General features: G+C 38.5%; 1 protein-coding gene across 4 annotated transcripts in view; it reads left to right on the forward strand.

The window, feature by feature from the left end:
- Window positions 1-19,148, forward strand: part of flnb.L (filamin B L homeolog) — a 159,246-nt gene that overhangs the window by 117,172 nt on the left and 22,926 nt on the right. For 2 of the 4 annotated variants that reach the window (XM_018241908.2, XM_018241910.2), the window contains 10 exons: window positions 3,217-3,340; window positions 5,361-5,517; window positions 9,243-9,432; window positions 11,700-11,947; window positions 13,358-13,429; window positions 14,627-14,729; window positions 16,324-16,464; window positions 17,313-17,441; window positions 17,668-17,841; window positions 18,947-19,105. In XM_018241908.2, coding sequence (XP_018097397.1) covers window positions 3,217-3,340; window positions 5,361-5,517; window positions 9,243-9,432; window positions 11,700-11,947; window positions 13,358-13,429; window positions 14,627-14,729; window positions 16,324-16,464; window positions 17,313-17,441; window positions 17,668-17,841; window positions 18,947-19,105 — 1,497 coding nt within the window. The remainder of the gene's footprint in view (window positions 1-3,216; window positions 3,341-5,360; window positions 5,518-9,242; window positions 9,433-11,699; window positions 11,948-13,357; window positions 13,430-14,626; window positions 14,730-16,323; window positions 16,465-17,312; window positions 17,442-17,667; window positions 17,842-18,946; window positions 19,106-19,148) is intronic. The other 2 variants (XM_018241909.2, XM_018241911.2) reach the window with 1 other exon arrangement.

A 19,148-nucleotide genomic window follows, 5' to 3' on the forward strand; every position in this document is an offset into this window, starting at 1 on the left:
CAGGGGTCTCCAGTTCCTGGTGCATCCCCTTGTAACTCATGGATGGAAGGAAAATCTCATTGATTCAATTTAACAAATTTTAGAATTAAATGAAAGGTGCATCCTCACTCTCTCCCCTTGCATTTCCAACCAGAAGTTGCTGCTGTTGCTTTTAAACATTATTTCATCTATTTCCCACAGTACATGGGCTATTGTATGCACAAGTCGCTCTTTCTTTTCCTCTATAGCCCACCAAACTGTGAGACTGCCGTTTTGTCAAATTGAAAAAGAGAATATCAGTTGTGCATTTTCTTAAAAGGCCCTTGTCTGCTTAAAAACTTAATTCCAGTGGCTTTTCTAGCTACATATATTTATATAAGCTTCCCACAAATATTCAGAGGGAATGTTCTTGCATACAATAAGCCATGTATTTAAGAAAAAAACGCATGACATTTAATCCTCCTTATAAAAAAGCTTATGCTTCACATTTTTGCCCATCTGATCTCTTTATTCCCCTTCCAGCCTGATATAGAATTGGGATATGGAATACAACAAACTCTTTTTTTCCTCCCAGTACAAATACATTTTCTCTCAGAAGCCCAAGCCATGATATTGTTTTTCCGCATGACTGGCACAGGCTGTCAGGTTGCAGTTTGCCATATTAACCATGCTGTGGGAATGCACCTTTAAGCAGCAGGCTGTCCCATGCAGTTGATTCAGCTGACCTGTTCAATGAAGTGGCTACTGCAAAACACATTGATGCCCTTATGTTTTGTAAGGCACTATGGGATTTCAGAGCAGGACTCCTGCCCCCCTATCTTTTTTGGAAAACAAAATCTGATTGACAGCTTGTGTGCATTGCATGGTTGTACTGGGGAGTTCTAGCTTTGCTATTGCTTTCTGCATGGATATGAGAAATAGCAGTTTTCCGTATGAAACACTAGGGACTCTTTTTCACATAGTTCAGGCTTATTTGTTGATGATTTTTCCAGGGTACAGTGCCGGAGTTCCGATCACAGGGCCCCATCTATGCAAGGAAGGCAGTTTTTAATGACACACTGCTAGGGGAGCTCCAGCCAGAAATTCCGTCCATACCAAAATCAAATGCACGTTTGCACAAAGAAAAAGAATTTGTTCAAAATAATAATTAGCACTACTTGAGGGAGACCATTTTTAACTGTAACCTGCACTTCCTGTTCAATAGAACAGGAAGCTGCTCCCCATTCCCTTTTGTAGTTCTGCGATAAAACTCAGCAGGACTTTTCTTTGAGAAATTCCCAGTGCAGAAGGGGGTGTTCTGGTTTCTTGGGATAGGGCTTGTCCAGCTGCAAACTGGTTTTCTGTTCCCCAGTATTCCCAAGATCTCCCTAGACCTCTTTACATGACATCATTGTTTTATAATAGTGAATAGGAATAGATATCTGGCCCACAGTATAGAAATCTAAGGAGAATGCATTGTTTAGCAAAACAAGAAGCTGCTCCCTACTCCCTGTTGAAAGGCAATAGTTATTTGCTCCCAGGGCTAACTCATGCAGCTACAAAGAGCCTAAGCGGAGACCAGCGATATTGTTACCTCTCACTCCCCTTTGCTGCATATGAGCAATCAATCTGTGCTGTTTTCCTTGAATATCACGTTTCTATACTAATAGGATGCAGATAAGCGTGTTACCTCAGATAGCCTGGACAGCCTGCTGCTTCTGACATTGAATCATTATTCTGTGGTCTGTGGGCTGCTCCTTCCAATTCAATCAAACGCTCTGTGATTGTTAAAGCCACATAATGTGCTGCTGCAAATGCTACGGGCCCCGTTGCCAAATAAACAGATCATACTGAGAACTGCACTTGCATTAATATCGACTAACAATTGGACAATTGCCCCAAGCTCACAGTTCTGCCATCCTGATATTGTTGGGCTAGGGCAAAGATGTCTAGCGGGCATCCCTCCAACCCAAGTTGCACTAGAACTCTCAGCCTATGCTGTTGAAGAATTCTGGGAGTTGTCGTCCAACGATAGGTTGCATGCACCTTGAATTACTGGTTCACTTACAAGCATCTCCCCAGTAATTGCTTTTAGTTGTTTCCTGGAGCACAGAAAAATGGGGAACTATTGGCATCCGCAGCTGAAGATGAAATGAACACTCTCCAGTTCAACTATAACGATCAGCACCTTAGCAATAGCTGGGGACCCTGGCTTCCCCCTGTGCCTGCTGAGGATTGTGGGATCTTTAGTTGTACAATTACAAGTGTGTTTGTAAAAAAGAAAGATATTTTTTAATCCTAAAAGATTAAAGGGGAAGTTCACTTTACAATAACCTGTGTGTATGATATGGACTGACAAGTCTGTCAATAGATATTGCAATAATTTATAGATCGATAGGGTGCAAAGTTTGCCTGGGTCTGTTAAATATTTAAACTAAAATACAGGCATGGGACCGGTTATCAAGAATGCCTTGTACCTGGGGCATTCCGGATAACAGATTTTTCCATAATTTGAATCTTCATACCTTAAATCTACTAGAAAATCATGTAAACGTTAAACAAACCCAATAGGCTGGTTTTGCCTCCAATAAGGATTAATTATACAGTATCTTAGTTTGGATAGTGTTCAAGGTACTGATTTATTATTCTAGAGAAAAAGGAAATCATTTTTAAAAATGTGGATTATTTCGATAAAATGGAGTCTATGGGAGACAGCCTTTCCCTGATTTGGAGCATTCTGGATAATGGGTTTCCAGATAATGGATCCCATGCCTGTATAACTAAAAGCTACCTTCTTATTTGTTGCTTTGGGTAACTAGAAGGTGAAGTAATCTGGACATGTGAATATCCGCAGCAGTCCAGTTCATATGGCTTTGTATATTCTGAGGTCCTCCTTTAAAACTGCAGACCCTTCAGACTTTAATGTATCACAGAAGAATGTTATTATTGCAATACTTTAATGTATCACAAAAGAATATTATTATTGCAATACTTTAATGTATCACAGGAGCATACTATTATTGCAATACCCAATGTGTCACTGAACTGTTAGGAAGGCAATGACCTAAAATAAACTCTTTCTTTGTCTGTAACATACTAAAGGTTTTGGGTTTTTGTTTTTTTAAAGTTGAGCTTCCTTTTTAATAGCTGGAATGGTGATAGAAATGAAAGCTGCAGCCAGTACAGTTGGGGCTTTATTAAGCAGCCTTGGGCACACCTTACAGGGCAAGTTTTACATCTTGTTACATTATTGTACAGGTACGGTGGAACCGGTAGACATAGTGGATAATGGAGATGGGACTCACACAGTGAGTTATACGCCCACGCTGGAGGGCCCCTACACCGTTGCTGTCCAGTATGCAGATGAAGAGATCCCACGAAGGTAAAGTAAACTTACTGTCTTCCTTGAACCTCAGATTTAAAGGGCATGTAAAGGCAAAACAATAAAATCATTCTTTAATGAAAAAGAAACCTATCTCCAAAATACTTTGATTAAAAAATGTCTACCGTTTTTATAAGAAACCTGACTGTATGCAGTGAAATTATCCCTTCATTTACTGCTGTGGATAGGAATTGTCAGATGGTCCCTAACTGCTCTGCAGGGAAACAATCATACTTATGAACAGCAGGGGGAGCCCCCGCATACTTCCCAGTCATGCAGATCTCAAGCAGCTTTGTTTGTTTCCCTGTAGAGCAGTCGGCGACTGTGTAGAGATTTGTATTGGATTTTATTTTTGCCTTTTCATCCCTTTTACTCCAGTTGCAGGGACAAAGATCACAGAGCCAGATTTAAACAGATAAACTGGGATTCTATTTGGAGGATTATTTTGCTGCAGCCACTGGTTCTGCAGAGTTGAAGAAAGTGTGTATTAAACTATACAAAAATTATAAAATCCACATTAGATTACATGACAACACAGGAGCCAGTGCAGTCTGTATATTCTGATTATTAATCAGTCTTGCTGTATCGGCTTCTGGCAGATATTATTTGACTTGTGCAGTTTTGATAATTTATGATGATCCCTAAGCAGCCCAGATCACACTGAGCATGTGCACAGCCTTGGTCTTGCAAAGATGTATAACAAAGTTACAAGATGGTGACCCCCTGTGGCCAACTTTGAAAGCATAAATCATTTGTTTGATTAGGCTTGTGGTGCCGTAAGTTTATGTTTAGTATACAAAATACAGCATTTCTAGCCTTATTCTATTTTAGACAGCCAGATTTATCATAGTTTCGAGTTTTATCCCCCAATAATAATAATAGTATACAAAATACAGCATTTCTAGCCTTATTCTATTTTAGACAGCCAGATTTATCATAGTTTCGAGTTTTATCCCCCAATAATAATAATAGTATACAAAATACAGCATTTCTAGCCTTATTCTATTTTAGACAGCCAGATTTATCATAGTTTCGAGTTTTATCCCCCAATAATAATACTTTTTGCCCCTTCATTCATTGCTGTTTGTTTTTAAAATATGTTTTGTCTCCTGGTGCCTCCAGTTTCATTTTTATATGGATGCAAAGAAAAGTATCCAATGAGTGCAAAAAAAGTGTTTGAGGTTTGTGTGACTGCTGTATTGTCTGGACCTGCAGAGAGCCTTTTGGTTTGAAGGAGAGCATGGCATACTCTTAGGGTTATACAATTATGGGATCCGTTATCCGGAAACCTGTTATCCGGAAACCTGTTATCCAGAAAGCTCAGAATTACAGAAAGACCATCTATCTAAATTTTAAAATTGATTTCCTTTTTCTCTATAATAATAAAACAGTACCTTGAACTTGATCCCAACTAAGATATAATTACTCTTTATTGGAAGCAGAACCAGCTTATTGGGTTTGTTTAAAGGGGAAATATCGCGAAAATGAAAATTTAATATGAGCTTCATCATTGCAGATAAAGTTGCTGTACCGTGTTAGCCAGTAAAAATCTTACAGGGAAACCCTTTTGAAATAAAATATAACAAAAGTGTTATAAAGGTGATACCTTTATTGGCTAACATTTATAATCATAGCAAGCTTTCAGAACATTTTAGTTCCTTTTTCAAGCTTTTTTTTTATTTCAACATTTTATTGGGATTTCATAAACAACAGATTATGATTTTCAAGCTTTTTTTCAATCAGCTTGAAAAAGGAACTAAAATGTTCTGAAAGCTTGCTATCATTATATTATTATTATATCATTATTATTATCATTATATTACTGACAGTTAGATCCAAAAAATCTTATAGGGGGGCTCCTTTTGCCTAGAAGATGTATTAGATCTCACTCTATTAAACTCACCAGACATCATGTCTCTCTACATGCAGGATTTCTGCAAAAGGTAGTTATTTTGTTAGATTTTGTCTGTACTGGAATCATTTATTTGAGTGAGACTAATTTTTAATTTGCCATTCAAAGTCCCTTTAAGGTAAAGGTCTTGCCAACATACGATGCCAGCAAGGTGACTGCCAGTGGTCCCGGGCTCTGCGCTCAAGGAGTTTCCGCCAGCCTACCAGTTAATTTTGCTGTAGATGCCAAGAATGCAGGACTAGGACCTCTGTCTGTCCAAATCACGGTGAGTTGGATTGGTTGAAATGAGGGGCTTGATCCCCACACAGTGAAAGTCACTTTTTTTCACATAAAGGGGTAGATTTAGCAATGGTCGAATTACAAATTGTACGTTTTTTATGGTCAAAACTGTCAAATTCGACAAGGGAGTTATTCAAATTAAATTAGAGTTTTTAAAAAATGTAGAATTCCGTTTTCGAGATTTATCATACTTTGGCCTTTTAAGAATTCAAATTCGACTATTTTCCACCTAAAACCTGCCGAATTGCTCTTTAAAGGGATTGTTCACCTTTTAAATAACTATTAGTATGATGTAGAGAGTGATATTCTGAGATAATTTGCAATTTGTTTTAATTTTTTATTATTGAAGGTTTTTGAGTTATTTAGCTTTTTATTCAGCAGCTCCTCAATTTGCATTTTAAGCAATCTGGTAACTAAGGCCCAAATTACCCTAGAAACCATGCATTGATTTGAATAAGAGACTGTGAATGTGAATAGGAGAGAGTCTGAATAGAAGGCTCAGCAATAAAAAGTAGCAATAACAATACATTTGTAGCATTTGTTTTTTTAGAAGGGGACCGCAAAGCCCATTTGAAAGCAAAGAATCAGAAGAAAAAGGCCAATAACTATAAAACTGTAAAAAATAAATAATGAAAACCAATTGAAAAGTTGCTTAGAATTGGTCGTTCTATAACATAATAAAAGTTACTTTAAAGGTGAACCACCCCTTTAAGTCAATGGGAGACATCCAGGGATCAGTTTGGAGTTGTTTGCAGCCTTCCTGACAATCCAATTTTAATTCGGAGAAAAAAAACTCGAATCAAGTTTTAAAATTCAAATTGAATTTGATTTGAGTTTTCGTGTCGATTGAATTCCCCCGAGTTTAAAAAAAAAAATCGATTTTTATAATAAATTTTGATTGGTCGAATTTCTAGTTTATGGGAGTTTAAACTCCCATGAATTAAAAATTCGACCTTTGATAAATGTGCCTCAAAGAGTATACTCTTTTAAGAATTATGTTGAATGTGTAGATTATAATCAATCATTGCATATGGGACGTCGTTGTCTTGTGTTAATTACCCTGTAATTACCCCTGACACACAGTGGCACGGCAATTACAACTACTTTCTTGTAAAATAAACACTCACAAAAGACTATATACAAATATTTTTGTTCCCCAGTAACACGTGATGACTTTTCTCTGTTTATTATTATTTTTAATTTGTCCTCCCGGCCTTTAAACAAGGCTTTTTTTTCCATCGGAATGTTTCCCGCGGCGCCAAACATAGCAGTTCTACTTCCCAGCCATCCCAGGAAGCTGAGGATTACAGGATATTCCCTTCAGCCATTTACAGAGTGTAAATCATCACAAATAAGATATCCAAGTATTTGTTTAGGAAATCGAGAAAAAAAAAAGCAGAGAGATTCATGTGGGGAATGTTCCCAGAAAATCTGCAACGATGGACGGAGGGAAAGAGAAACTCTGGGCAAGGTCTCAAGAAATGTCCTTGTGTAATCAGACGCTCTCATTAGGCGCTTTCCAAACGAGATGTTCTTTCATTGATGCTTGTTGTATTAGAACAATATTGTAGAGAAACGTGTCATTTGATCTGGCTGTTTATTTAAACTGATTAATCCCTTTGAGATAGTCGGAAACACAAGGAGCTCTGTCCGATATTTATAGCCAGCGGCTAGAGTTTCCAACCAGGGTTTTTCGTTATTTTTTAATTTCTGTATATGAGAAATTTTTAAAGGGGTTATTCACCTTTAAATGAAATGTCAGTATGATGTAGAGAGTGATATTCTGAGACAATTTGCAATTGTTTTTCATGTTTTATTATTTTTCAGTTATTTCGATTTTTATTCAGCAGCTTTCCGAATTGCTATTTCAGCACTCTAGGGTCCAGGTTAGCCTAGCAACCATGCATTGATTTGAATAGGAGACTGGAATATGAATAGGAGAGGCCTGAATAGAAAGATGAGAAATAAAAAGTAGCAATAACAATGTGGATAGCCTTACAGAGCATTTGTTTTTTTAGATGGGGTCTGTGACCACCATTGCTAAAGCTGGAAAGAGTCAGAAGAAAAGGGCAAATCATATAAAAATTATAAAAAATAATAAAGACCAGTTGTAAAGGTGATTAGAATTAGCCATTCTGCAACATACTTAAAGTTAACTTAAAAGTGAACCACCCCTTTAAAGGAACAGTAACACCAAAAATTAAAGTTTATTAAAGTAATGAAAATATCATGCACTGGTAAAACGGATCTGTCTGCTTCAGAAACACTACTATAGTTCATATAAACAAGCTACTGTGTAGCCATGGGAGCAGTCATTCAAGACCAGGATACACAGTAGATAACAGATAAGTACTACTATAGTTTATATAAACAAGCTGCTGTGTAGCCATGGGGGCAGCCATTCAAGCACAGGATACACAGTAGATAACAGATAAGTACTACTATAGTTTATATAAATAAGCTGCTGTGTAGCCATGGGGGCAGCCATTCAGGCACAGGATACACAGTAGATAACAGATAAGTACTACTATAGTTTATATAAACAAGCTGCTGTGTAGCCATGGGGGCAGCCATTCAAGCACAGGATACACAGTAGATAACAGATAAGTACTGCTATAGTTTATAGAAACAAGCTGCTGTGTAGCTATGGGGGCAGCTATTCAAACATAGGATACACAGTAGATTTACAGATAAGTACTACTATAGTTTATAGAAACAAGCTGCTTTGTAGCCATGGGGGCAGCCATTCAAGCACAGGATACACAGTAGATAACAGATAAGTACTACTATAGTTTATATAAACAAGCTGCTGTGTAGCCAGGGGGCAGCCATTCAAGCACAGGATACACAGTAGATAACAGATAAGTACTACTATAGTTTATATAAATAAGCTGCTGTGTAGCCAGGGTGGGCAGCCATTCAAGCACAGGATGCACAGTAGATAACAGATAAGTACTACTATAGTTTATATAAATAAGCTGTTGTGTAGCCATGTTGGCAGCCATTCAAGCACAGGATACACAGTAGATAACAGATAAGTACTACTATAGTTTATATAAATAAGCTGCTGTGTAGCCAGAGGGGCAGCCATTCAAGCACAGGATACACAGTAGATAACAGATAAGTACTACTATAGTTTATATAAACAAGCTGCTGTGTAGCCATGGGGGCAGCCATTCAAGCACAGGATGCACAGTAGATAACAGATAAGTACTACTATAGTTTATATAAATAAGCTGTTGTGTAGCCATTTTGGCAGCCATTCAAGCACAGGATACACAGTAGATAACAGATAAGTACTACTATAATTTATATAAACAAGCTGCTGTGTAGCCATGGGGGCAGCCATTCAAGCACAGGATACACAGTAGATAACAGATAAGTACTACTATAGTTTATATAAACAAGCTGCTGTCTAGCAATGGTGGGAATTGAAAAAAGGGCTATATGGCACAGGTTAAATAGTGGATAACAGATGACACCATTATGTTCTACAGAGCTTATCTGCTGTGTAACCTGAGCCTTTTTTGATTGGCTGCCCCCATTGCTACACAGCATCTTATTTATATAAACAATAGTAGTGTTTCTGAATCAAACACGCCAGTTTTACCAGTGCAGGGCAACACTGCATTATATTTTTATTATTTTAAAACACTTTCATTTTTTTGATGTTACTGTTCCTTTAAACATTTTTATCTCTTTTGACTATAGGATCAAGAAGGGAAGCCAAAGAAAGCGCAGATTCAGGACAACAATGATGGCACCTATTCTGTATCTTACATCCCGGACAGGACTGGACGCTACCACGTTGCTGTGAAATATGGAGGAGATGACATCCCTTATTCCCCATACAGAATTCGTGCCATGTCCATAGGAGATGCCAGCAAGTGTTCCGCAGCAGGTACTGCATATCTAGGGTGTTGGGGAGGGTATGCCACTAATGGGAAACCCTGTATGCCATCTTAAAGCGTGGAAAATGTGTTGTGAATTATCTAGATTCTTTTTAAAAACAATGTCCCCAAGGACCCATCATAAACAGCTTCAGGATATCTGCAGTTGCCAACCTGTTCCTCTTCTTATGTCGATGAAATGGCATCTCCATAGTAGTAATGATCCAGTCCTTCAAAGGACTTTCCCATCTTGGATTTTGTTAGGATTGTACTGCACATGCTCAGTGAGCTGTTGAGAAGCTAAGCTTAGGGCTCGTCACTAATTATCCAGCAGAAAATGAGCTTCCCTGGCTGTAATATAAGCTGATGCTACAGGTTTGCTGATTATTCAATTCTGATGCTAATTGCACTGGTTTCTGTGCTGCCATGTAATAATTATGTGTATTAATTACTAATCAGCCTTATATTGTGACATTTCTATTCTATGTGTACTGTATATTGTGAGTGGGTCCCTAAGCTCAGTAAGTGACAGCAGCACAGAGCATGTGCAGTGAATCAGCAGAAAAGAAGATGGGGAGCTACTGGGGCATCTTTGGAGACACAGATCTTTACTGCTAAAGGGCTGTGGTTGCCTTGGGCTGGTACAGAAGTACAAAACATCATGTACGACATTTCTGTTCTATTTCTTTTGTTGAACTTTAAAGAGAAGAGCTAATAAATACTTTGAGAACCTATTCCAGTGGCTGAGCAACTTAAGTTTGGCCTGGAGTGCATTATGAAGCAGGATAATGATCCTAAAAACAAGACTCAATGAGTCTTGCCTGGAAGAATGGGCCAAAACCACTCCCAAAAAGGCTGCAAAGCTGGTATCTACTTTCCCCCAAGTATCAAGCTGCTATTGCTGCAAAAGGTTAACCTACAGAGGTGTGGGGGAGGAATACTTATGCAAAATGCGTATTTCCATGTTTTCTAGCACTAACAAAACTTATTAACTCATTCTGAGTTTTAGTCGAAACATGATATTAATGCATCACAAGGAACAAAATATCATCAGTAGGATTTGTTGTTCAGAGTTTGGCCAAAAAGGCTCATCACTTTTGCAAGAAAGGTTAATTAGTTGCCGTCATTTATTACCCAATTCACACAATGTTGTCCCTACTCCCTATAGAGTTTTATTTGCAGAAATACAGGGTTATACAGGGTAATATAGAGGTTTGTTCCTGCAGCTGTTTCACTGAACGCTTCGATTTCGTGGCAGCTGCAGAATTTTAGTTACCGATTTCCATGCTTTTTCTTTCTTCATTATCAAATCATTACTATGATATGGAACAACGTGCATTTGCTGTTAGTGCCCTGCAGAAATCCTGGCGGCGGGAAGTGTAGAATGTCCTCTGATACTTAAAGATTCTTTCTAATTCCCATTTCCTAGTCCTTAGAGTGAAACTATGTTCTAGGTTTTGTCTTTAGTAGGGTTGACCTACAGTTTAAGGGCCACACAGCAATTTCAGTTAAATAGCTGGATTGTTGCAGAGTGAAATGATCAACTCATTCAAAGAATAATATTAGGAGTCCAACGCTAAAATGTCCTGGAATGTCATTGTATACATTATACTGAAAGTTTTGTGTAAGGGGATCTGCCCCTTGAAACCTGTGCAAAGGTTGCATTTCCAGATTGCTAGGATGTGAATGGACATGAGCGATACATTATACTTTGGGAACTGTGGCAGAATGAATGCTTCGCTTATACCTGCCTGTTCTTTTTCCAGCCCTGGAGACTAAACTACTGCAAAACTGGGCCAGATCCAGTTTCCTTTACGATTCCACTTCAGTGGACAAGCTTCTTTCTTTGCTCTTGTATTGTGGAATGGAAGTTTCCGGCCCCTTGTTTTGCTATTCCTCCTCCTCCTCCTTGGTTTCCTATAATTCCCCCCTATATTATAGGGATGGTTTTCATACTGTTTGCCTGATGGATTTCCTATGTACAATCGGCTTTTATATATATATATATATATATATATATATATATATATATATATATATATACACATATATATATATACACATATATATATATATATATATATATATATATATATTTTTTTTATTTTTTTTTCTATCTTTCAATACAAGTATTCCAAGGGAAACAATTTGGCTACTAACCTATATGTATGAATTCAAATAGGCAGAGAGGGAATGTACTGTGCATCAAACTAAATGTTGATCTTATTAGTATAGGGCCATGGATATTGCGCTATATAATAAACCTTTATGTTTTTAGGTCCTGGCATCCAGGCAGCAGTAAAAACAGGGGAGGAAGTTGGTTTTGTGGTCGATGCCACAACCGCTGGTAAAGGGAAAGTCACGTGCAGCATCCTCGGCCCAGATGGGTTGGAGACTGAAGCAGATGTGATTGAGAACGTGGACGGCACTTATGACATTTACTACACTACAGCTAAAACTGGACCCTATGTCATCCGTGTTCGTTTTGGTGGAGCTGACATCCCCAATAGCCCCTTCACTGTAATGGTAAGACTATTATTTTGTTCATATGACCTCCCTGTTGTGCCAAATACTGCCATTGGAGTATTCTGCGCAGTTCCAAAGGAACAGTTATATACATGTAAGCACAAAGGGTCAAACATTATAAATCAATTGGAACCAAGCAATTATAAGAGGTATAAGGCATAGCAACACAATCTCACAGCATTACCCTAGGTATAGCAAACAGTGTACAGCATGGCATAGAAACATAGGCTCAGAGCATTATCCTGGGCATGGCACAAAACACAGATTAAGAGGGTTATTCTGGACACCCCAACAAAGCACAGAAACCCGGATGCAGTATAGTATTTTTCTTTAAAACCATATATTACAACAGGTGTAGAAATTGACTCTGGGCACAGCAACACAGTTTTAAAATGTTAATCTAAGCACAGCAACAGAGGCTTAGCATTGTCTTTCTCACAGCAACACGGGTTTAGAACATTCTTTCTCACAGCAACACAGGCTTAAACATTGTCCTGGGCACAGCAACACAGACTTAGAACATTGTCTTTCTTACAGCAACACAGATTTAGAACATTGTCTTTCTCACAGCATCACAGGCTTAGAACATTGTCTTTCTCACAGCATCACAGGCTTAGAACATTGTCCTGGGCATTCATTCATTTTTCAGCACATAGAAGCTACATCACAGCTACATTACAGCATATAAAATAAGTACATATGGAAAAAATAGCTTCTGGGCACAGCAACACAGGTTTAGAACGTTGTCCTGGTCACAGAAACACTAGGGTGATATACTTGGCACCTCATAGTTAAACAGGATAATGTTATCCCAGGCAGATCAGCTTATTTCCACTTACCCTATCTGAAAGGGGTTTTAGGGTGAAGAACATCCTAAGTTAACTGGTACCAGCAAACGTGCTACAGTAAGGACAAATTTTAATTGCATTACCGGATGCAAGTCAGTGCCCTGTACATTCATTTTTATGGTACCTTGGATCAGTTTAAAGAGTACAGCTTGGACAGTGGAATTCTTTAAAACAGGAGTGCAGGAATAAAATGTAGGCATTGTGATAATAATGGCTGTGTTATATATGAGGAATGTGCTTACTCTTCAAGCCCATTAAATCCTACACTGAAATTGCTTTTGAAGAATGGCCAGTTTATTCCCACCAATAAAACAATACATCGCCACCTGCTGGCTGACAGTGGTAAAGCAGGAGGCTTCTTTGGCTAGTAAATCACAAACACCCGTGACTGGGAACAATATTTTACCGGTATGTTCAGTTTCTGGTTTCTTACTCTCTGTCTCCAAAACAAATGTTTTTCCTTCTGCTGTTTGATAAGTAAATACAATTTGCCGTTTTGTTCTTATGATCTGGGATGATAACATGTTTTGTGTCCTTGTGATCCCCTTGTTCCAAACACCAGGCTACAGATGAAGTCCCCGTTCAGGTGCAGCAGCAGTCCCTTAGTGCATGTCCTCCAGGCTACCAGTCCTTGGTATATTTTTATTTATCTCCACACGCCCACGTCCTCTCTCTTTCCATGTTTCTTCCCTCACAGCCAATCATGTTGCTGCTTCTTGGAACTGCTTGAGCCAATCTTGGCCCTCACTGATCACTTATCCCTTCTATTTGATCCATGAGCGTTTGACCTTTTAGGGCTCCAATCACATCTGAGCCTGACTCATTCTGCTTTGAGCATGGCTCTGTTTTTTCCCATTCCCGGAGGGATCTCTACATGATTTTTTCTTTATGCTTATTTTTGAACCTCCGGTCTACAAGTTCTGGCCGTCCATTTCATTTCCAGCTGTCACCAATCATTTAAGGGAATGTAATAAAAGGTGCATAACATTTCCGGGTCCAGTAACCCATGGCAACCATTCAGCTGACTAGTTAATGCTGCCTTCTAATTGGTTGCAGTGGGTTGCTAGACACCCCATTATTACATTACCACCATTGCTACTAAACCTGTGGTCACCATGATGGGATCTCTTCACTCCTCCCGCTCACCTTGTGGCACCAGATTAACTTTCTCTTTCAGATTTCCAGGAAGTCAAACTTAATATTCACATCTCCATGAAAATTGTATTTCCTTGCCTTCAATCCATACTAGATATGCAAACACACTGTGCTCAGTTGGGGTAGGGGTATTTTTTTTAATTTTTAAAGGGAAAAGGTAACACAATTAACATTGATAGATTAACAGAAGAATTCGGTGGTTGTCCTATGGCAAATATGCCCACTAACCCACTCTACATAATAGTTATATTTTGATGCAAAGTAATACGGAAGTTGTAAGCACAAGGATTTATGACTTTATTAGATTACTCTCCACTTGTTTTGGAGAAGAGGAAGCTGCCCCAGGCCTCCTTTCTGTCTCAGAGCATGATCTGTTTGCATTGTTACCAGTAGGGATGGACGAATTTTAACCGTTTCGCTTCGCCAAAAATTCGCCGCCGACGAAATGTCGCCGACGCCCTTTAAAGTCTATGGGTGTCAAAAACATTTTGTCGCACGGCGAAATTTTTTTGACGCGCGTCTTTTTATTTTGACGCACAAAGCCATACAAGTCTATGGGCGTCATTTTTTCGGCGAAACAAGGTGAAAAAATTCAGCCATCCCTAGTTACCAGGATGGAGGGAGCTGCTTGGTTCACATAATTACTTTCCAGGACTAATAACATGTATATTTGTAGGTATCGGAGACGGATTATGCTCCAGTTGGCTCAATGAATGGTCTGGATTTCCGGCCTTTCGATTTGGTTATTCCATTTGCCGTAAGAACGGGGGAGATAACAGGTAAGAGATGTTTCTAAGCAACATTTTGCCAAGTAACTAATCTAGTCCTTGATTTCCATCGGTACATTACCCTCACTCTTATGTTGGACACATCTATATGCAGCAGTTGGTTAGAAGCTGGTTAGTAGCTGCAAAGTTAAGAGATATGAATGCAGAAGCAAACATGGCTGTTATGGTATATCCACAAGCAGAGTTTAGCTACTAACCTACTAGAAAATCATGTAAACATTAAATAAACCCAATTGGCTGGTTTTGCTTCCAGTAAGGATTAATTATATCTTAGTTGGGATCAAGTACCTGTTATCTGGAAACCTGTTATCCAGAAAGCTCCGAATTACGAAGTGCCATATAACATTATTTGAGCCAGTAACAGTAATGATGAGTAAAGGATTGTTGTAAATATAGAGGTTAATGGATAGGTAGCTAAAAGCTTAGATAGTGGCCCCCCAAATATTGAGCTATAGTGCCAGGAGATGGTTTGTAACGGATTTCTCACTTACTTTATGGATAAGATATACTTTATAACTTTATTCTTTATTTCACTGTGCACTTTTAAAAGTAGGACCTATTCACAGAAGATAAATTGGTATTGAAATTATGGAGCAACACTACATTTTAGTCACCTTTATGACTAGCAATTTTATACATGGATTTTATTGTAATTTATAATGTACTGGTCACTAATATGGTGATGTCACTCCTTAATAGGTTGGTTATCATTGGCTGTTTAAACTTGATGAATTGTGGGGTGTGGTTGCATTGAGAATGGTCCCAGAGTGGACCGAAACATTGTGTTGGCAGTTTATATGCTCACACAAGTATAATTTGTTTTCTATAATTTTCTAATTTCTATTGGACAAATTTGGAAATCCTGTCATACCAGCCAGCCACCTGGATGGCCCTTTTGGTGACTTTACCAAAGTAAAGGTTCTTTCCGTGAATCCCAACCATCATTAATCTGCCATCCTCGCTTGTATTGGTGCAGTGCTGCAATACAAATCAATGTTCCACCTGTAGTCTAGGCTAGAGGTGATATTTTGTATTTATGCCATATTTCTCTCATAGAGCTCGCTGGAAATTTGTGGAGAAATGTTTGCCACTTCTAAAGTATCTGCAAAATAGAGTACAAATTGGAGGAACATGCACTGCAATTACAATTTGATCAGTAGGAAAAGGCACCGTAAAATATTCGGAATATTGTCATTCTCACATAAGTGTTATTTTATCAAAAGGTTGTATATTCCCAGCAACTTATCACCTTAAAAAAGGACACAGCGGGGTACAATCACCAATTTGATATATTTTATTAATTTAAAAAGAGAAAAGAAAAGTAAAACCCCGTATGTCTTTGTATTCTAGAATCACTTAAAAGAGTTTACACTGCTGCCAATAACTAATTAAAAACCTCTAAAGTGCCTGTGCTTATCTATATGAAGATCACCAAAGTGCTATGTGCTAAATTATATTATACGTTCAAATTAATTAGACTGCAATTCATTAAACATTCTAATTTTAATTGATAATACGTGTTATTTTACTTAGCTGCCATGTTTGGACCCAAAGCAATATTGTTTTGTTTTTTTTTGTTCCTCAGGGGAAGTTCACATGCCTTCCGGGAAGACGGCCCCCGCAGATATTGTGGACAATAAAGATGGCACAGTGTCTGTTCGATATGTTCCCACAGAAACTGGACTGCATGAGTTAGCCATTAAATGTAATGGAGCTCACATTCCAGGTAAGGCATAGCAAAAGTCTTATCTTAGGCTCAACAATACATCTGCATGCCTGTGAAATATATCAGAGCATGGCCAGGATTCAAGTCACCAGCTGTTGACAGCCCCTGGCAACAGACTAATTTAAAGAGCTATCTTGTCACATAATTATCCATTTTCATCATTACTACTAAATGTTTTAGTTTAATCATGAGGATATGGCCTGTCTCAGAGTTTCATCAATACTGATGTAATTTAAAAACCAGAGGTCTCCACAAGCAGCAGTGCATTAAATTAACCTTTCCCAACCAAAAAGCAACACACAACTGTAGTTTACGGTTGGAAAGAATGTAGAGAAAGCCACATGACAACCAGCAAATATAATACCTTATTCAAGCCCAAAAAGTGACCATGTAAATACTTGGGATGCACCGAATCCGGGATTCGCTTTGGGATTCTGCCTGGCTGAACTGAATCCTAATTTGCTTATTCAAATTAGGACGGGGAGGAAAATTGTGTGACTTTTTGTCACAAAACAAGGAAGTAAACAATGTTTTCCCCTTCCCACCCCTAATTTGCATATACATTAGAATTAGACTGAATCTTTCGTGAAGGATTCGGGGGTTCGGCTGAATACAAAATCGTGGATTCGGTGCATCCCTAGTAAATACCCATGTAAATTGCACATAATAGAAAACATTTTGTACTGCCATCAGTATCCTTTCAAGGGAGAATATATGGACTATAAAGGGGGTATTTATTCTTTTCCGCAAACATTAACATGAGTATAAGTATAATTTCTTTATTTTATGGTTATTATTTTTTTTATCTTCTTCTCTAATACTGACATAACATTTGTGTTTAACCCCAGAAAGCCCACTGCAGTTCTTCGTGAATTATCCAAACACAGGAAGTGTCTCTGCATATGGACCAGGCCTAATATATGGGGTCGCCAATAAGCCAGCCACATTCACCATTATAACTGAAGATGCTGGAGAAGGTATTTTTTTTTTTTTTTAATGCAGGTGATAATTGTATCAATGCTTTTTTTTGCCTCTGAAGATGAATTATTCATTATATAAAAGGTGGTTGGCTTCCCCTTGCCTTACTGTATATGCAGAATATGGCCCAGTATAAGAGAAATGTAGGGGTGTAGTAGAAAACATAGGAGGGTTTTTAATTAATGACATTTGAATTTCATGTTGTCTTCTTTTCAACTGTATCAGGAGGCCTGGATCTGGCAATAGAAGGGCCTTCCAAGGCAGAGATCAGCTGCATTGATAACAAAGATGGCACATGCACTGTGACATATCTGCCCACCCTTCCAGGAGATTATAACATCCTAGTGAAATATAATGACACGCACATCGCTGGAAGCCCATTCATTGCTAAAATCACAGGTAACTGCTTAATCAGTCACAGGTACCCCATTCCACTTATCATTGTTCTAGGTTTCTCTTATCCAAGTTCTCAGTGTCCTGTTTCCAATATCCCAGTTCTAGATATCTTATCACTTCTGTTCCAGTTCTATAGTTTCCATTCCTTCATCCCAGTTTTATGTTTGCTATTCCCCACAAAAATCTAGGGGGGGCGGTGGAAGCACTCTTAAGGCCAATTTAAATATAATGGAAGTGCCACTTACAATGCACTTCCCTGGGCCCCTGTCTCATAAGCAATTCAATATAAATGCAAATGCATATGTTTACAAAACAGGGGTTTTTAGTTACAAAGTTATGATCATAAAGTTGAAAAGCCACCATACCACGTCAAGGTAAACCCCATATGGCGGTCCCTAACTTACTTAACTCAGGTCACAATATAAAAAGATACTCTCTGCATAATAGCATTACCTGTACACCATGTGTGTTGTGCATTGGTTTCAATCTGAAAGCTAAATCCTCCCCCGCCAGCAAGGGCTTTTAAGAGAGAGAGATTGCTTAAACCAACGCCCATATTTAAAAGCATAGGACCACCATTAGTATAAAGGGGTGGGTATGGGGTGCTATTAAAAAACCACACTGAGCTGAGCCACAGCTTCAGGCGAACATACAAAAATCTAGGGGGGGCGGTGGAAGCACTCTTAAGGCCAATTTAAATATAATGGAAGTGCCACTTACAATGCACTTCCCTGGGCCCCTGTCTCATAAGCAATTCAATATAAATGCAAATGCATATGTTTACAAAACAGGGGTTTTTAGTTACAAAGTTATGATCATAAAGTTGAAAAGCCACCATACCATGTCAAGGTAAACCCCATATGGCGGTCCCTAACTTACTTAACTTGCTATTCCCCACATCCCAGTTATATGTAGCCCACTGCTAGAATCCTTTGAGGGGGGGGGGCATAGACCCCCATTAGACCAGTTTTATTTATGTCCTTATACCTATATGGAATATATGTTTTAAATAGTATGAATAGGTGACAATTCTTAAGCTCAAAGCTCATATTTTCACTTCTGTGGATTGTTATGTTGGTCATGACATGAAATCTTTTTTTTTTCCCAGATGATAGCAGGCGGCGCTCACAAGTAAAACTCGGTTCCACAGCAGACTTTTTATTGGATATCACTGAGACTGATCTGAGCCTTCTGTCAGCTAGTATAAAAGCCCCATCCGGCCGTGATGAGCCCTGTCTTCTGAAAAGGCTTCCAAACAACCATATTGGTAAGGGCAAGCCTAAGAAACTAAAATGATATCAGGTTGACAT

The sequence above is a fragment of the Xenopus laevis genome, chromosome 4L, assembly GCF_017654675.1.
Source record: "Xenopus laevis strain J_2021 chromosome 4L, Xenopus_laevis_v10.1, whole genome shotgun sequence".
NCBI lineage: Eukaryota > Metazoa > Chordata > Amphibia > Anura > Pipidae > Xenopus > Xenopus laevis.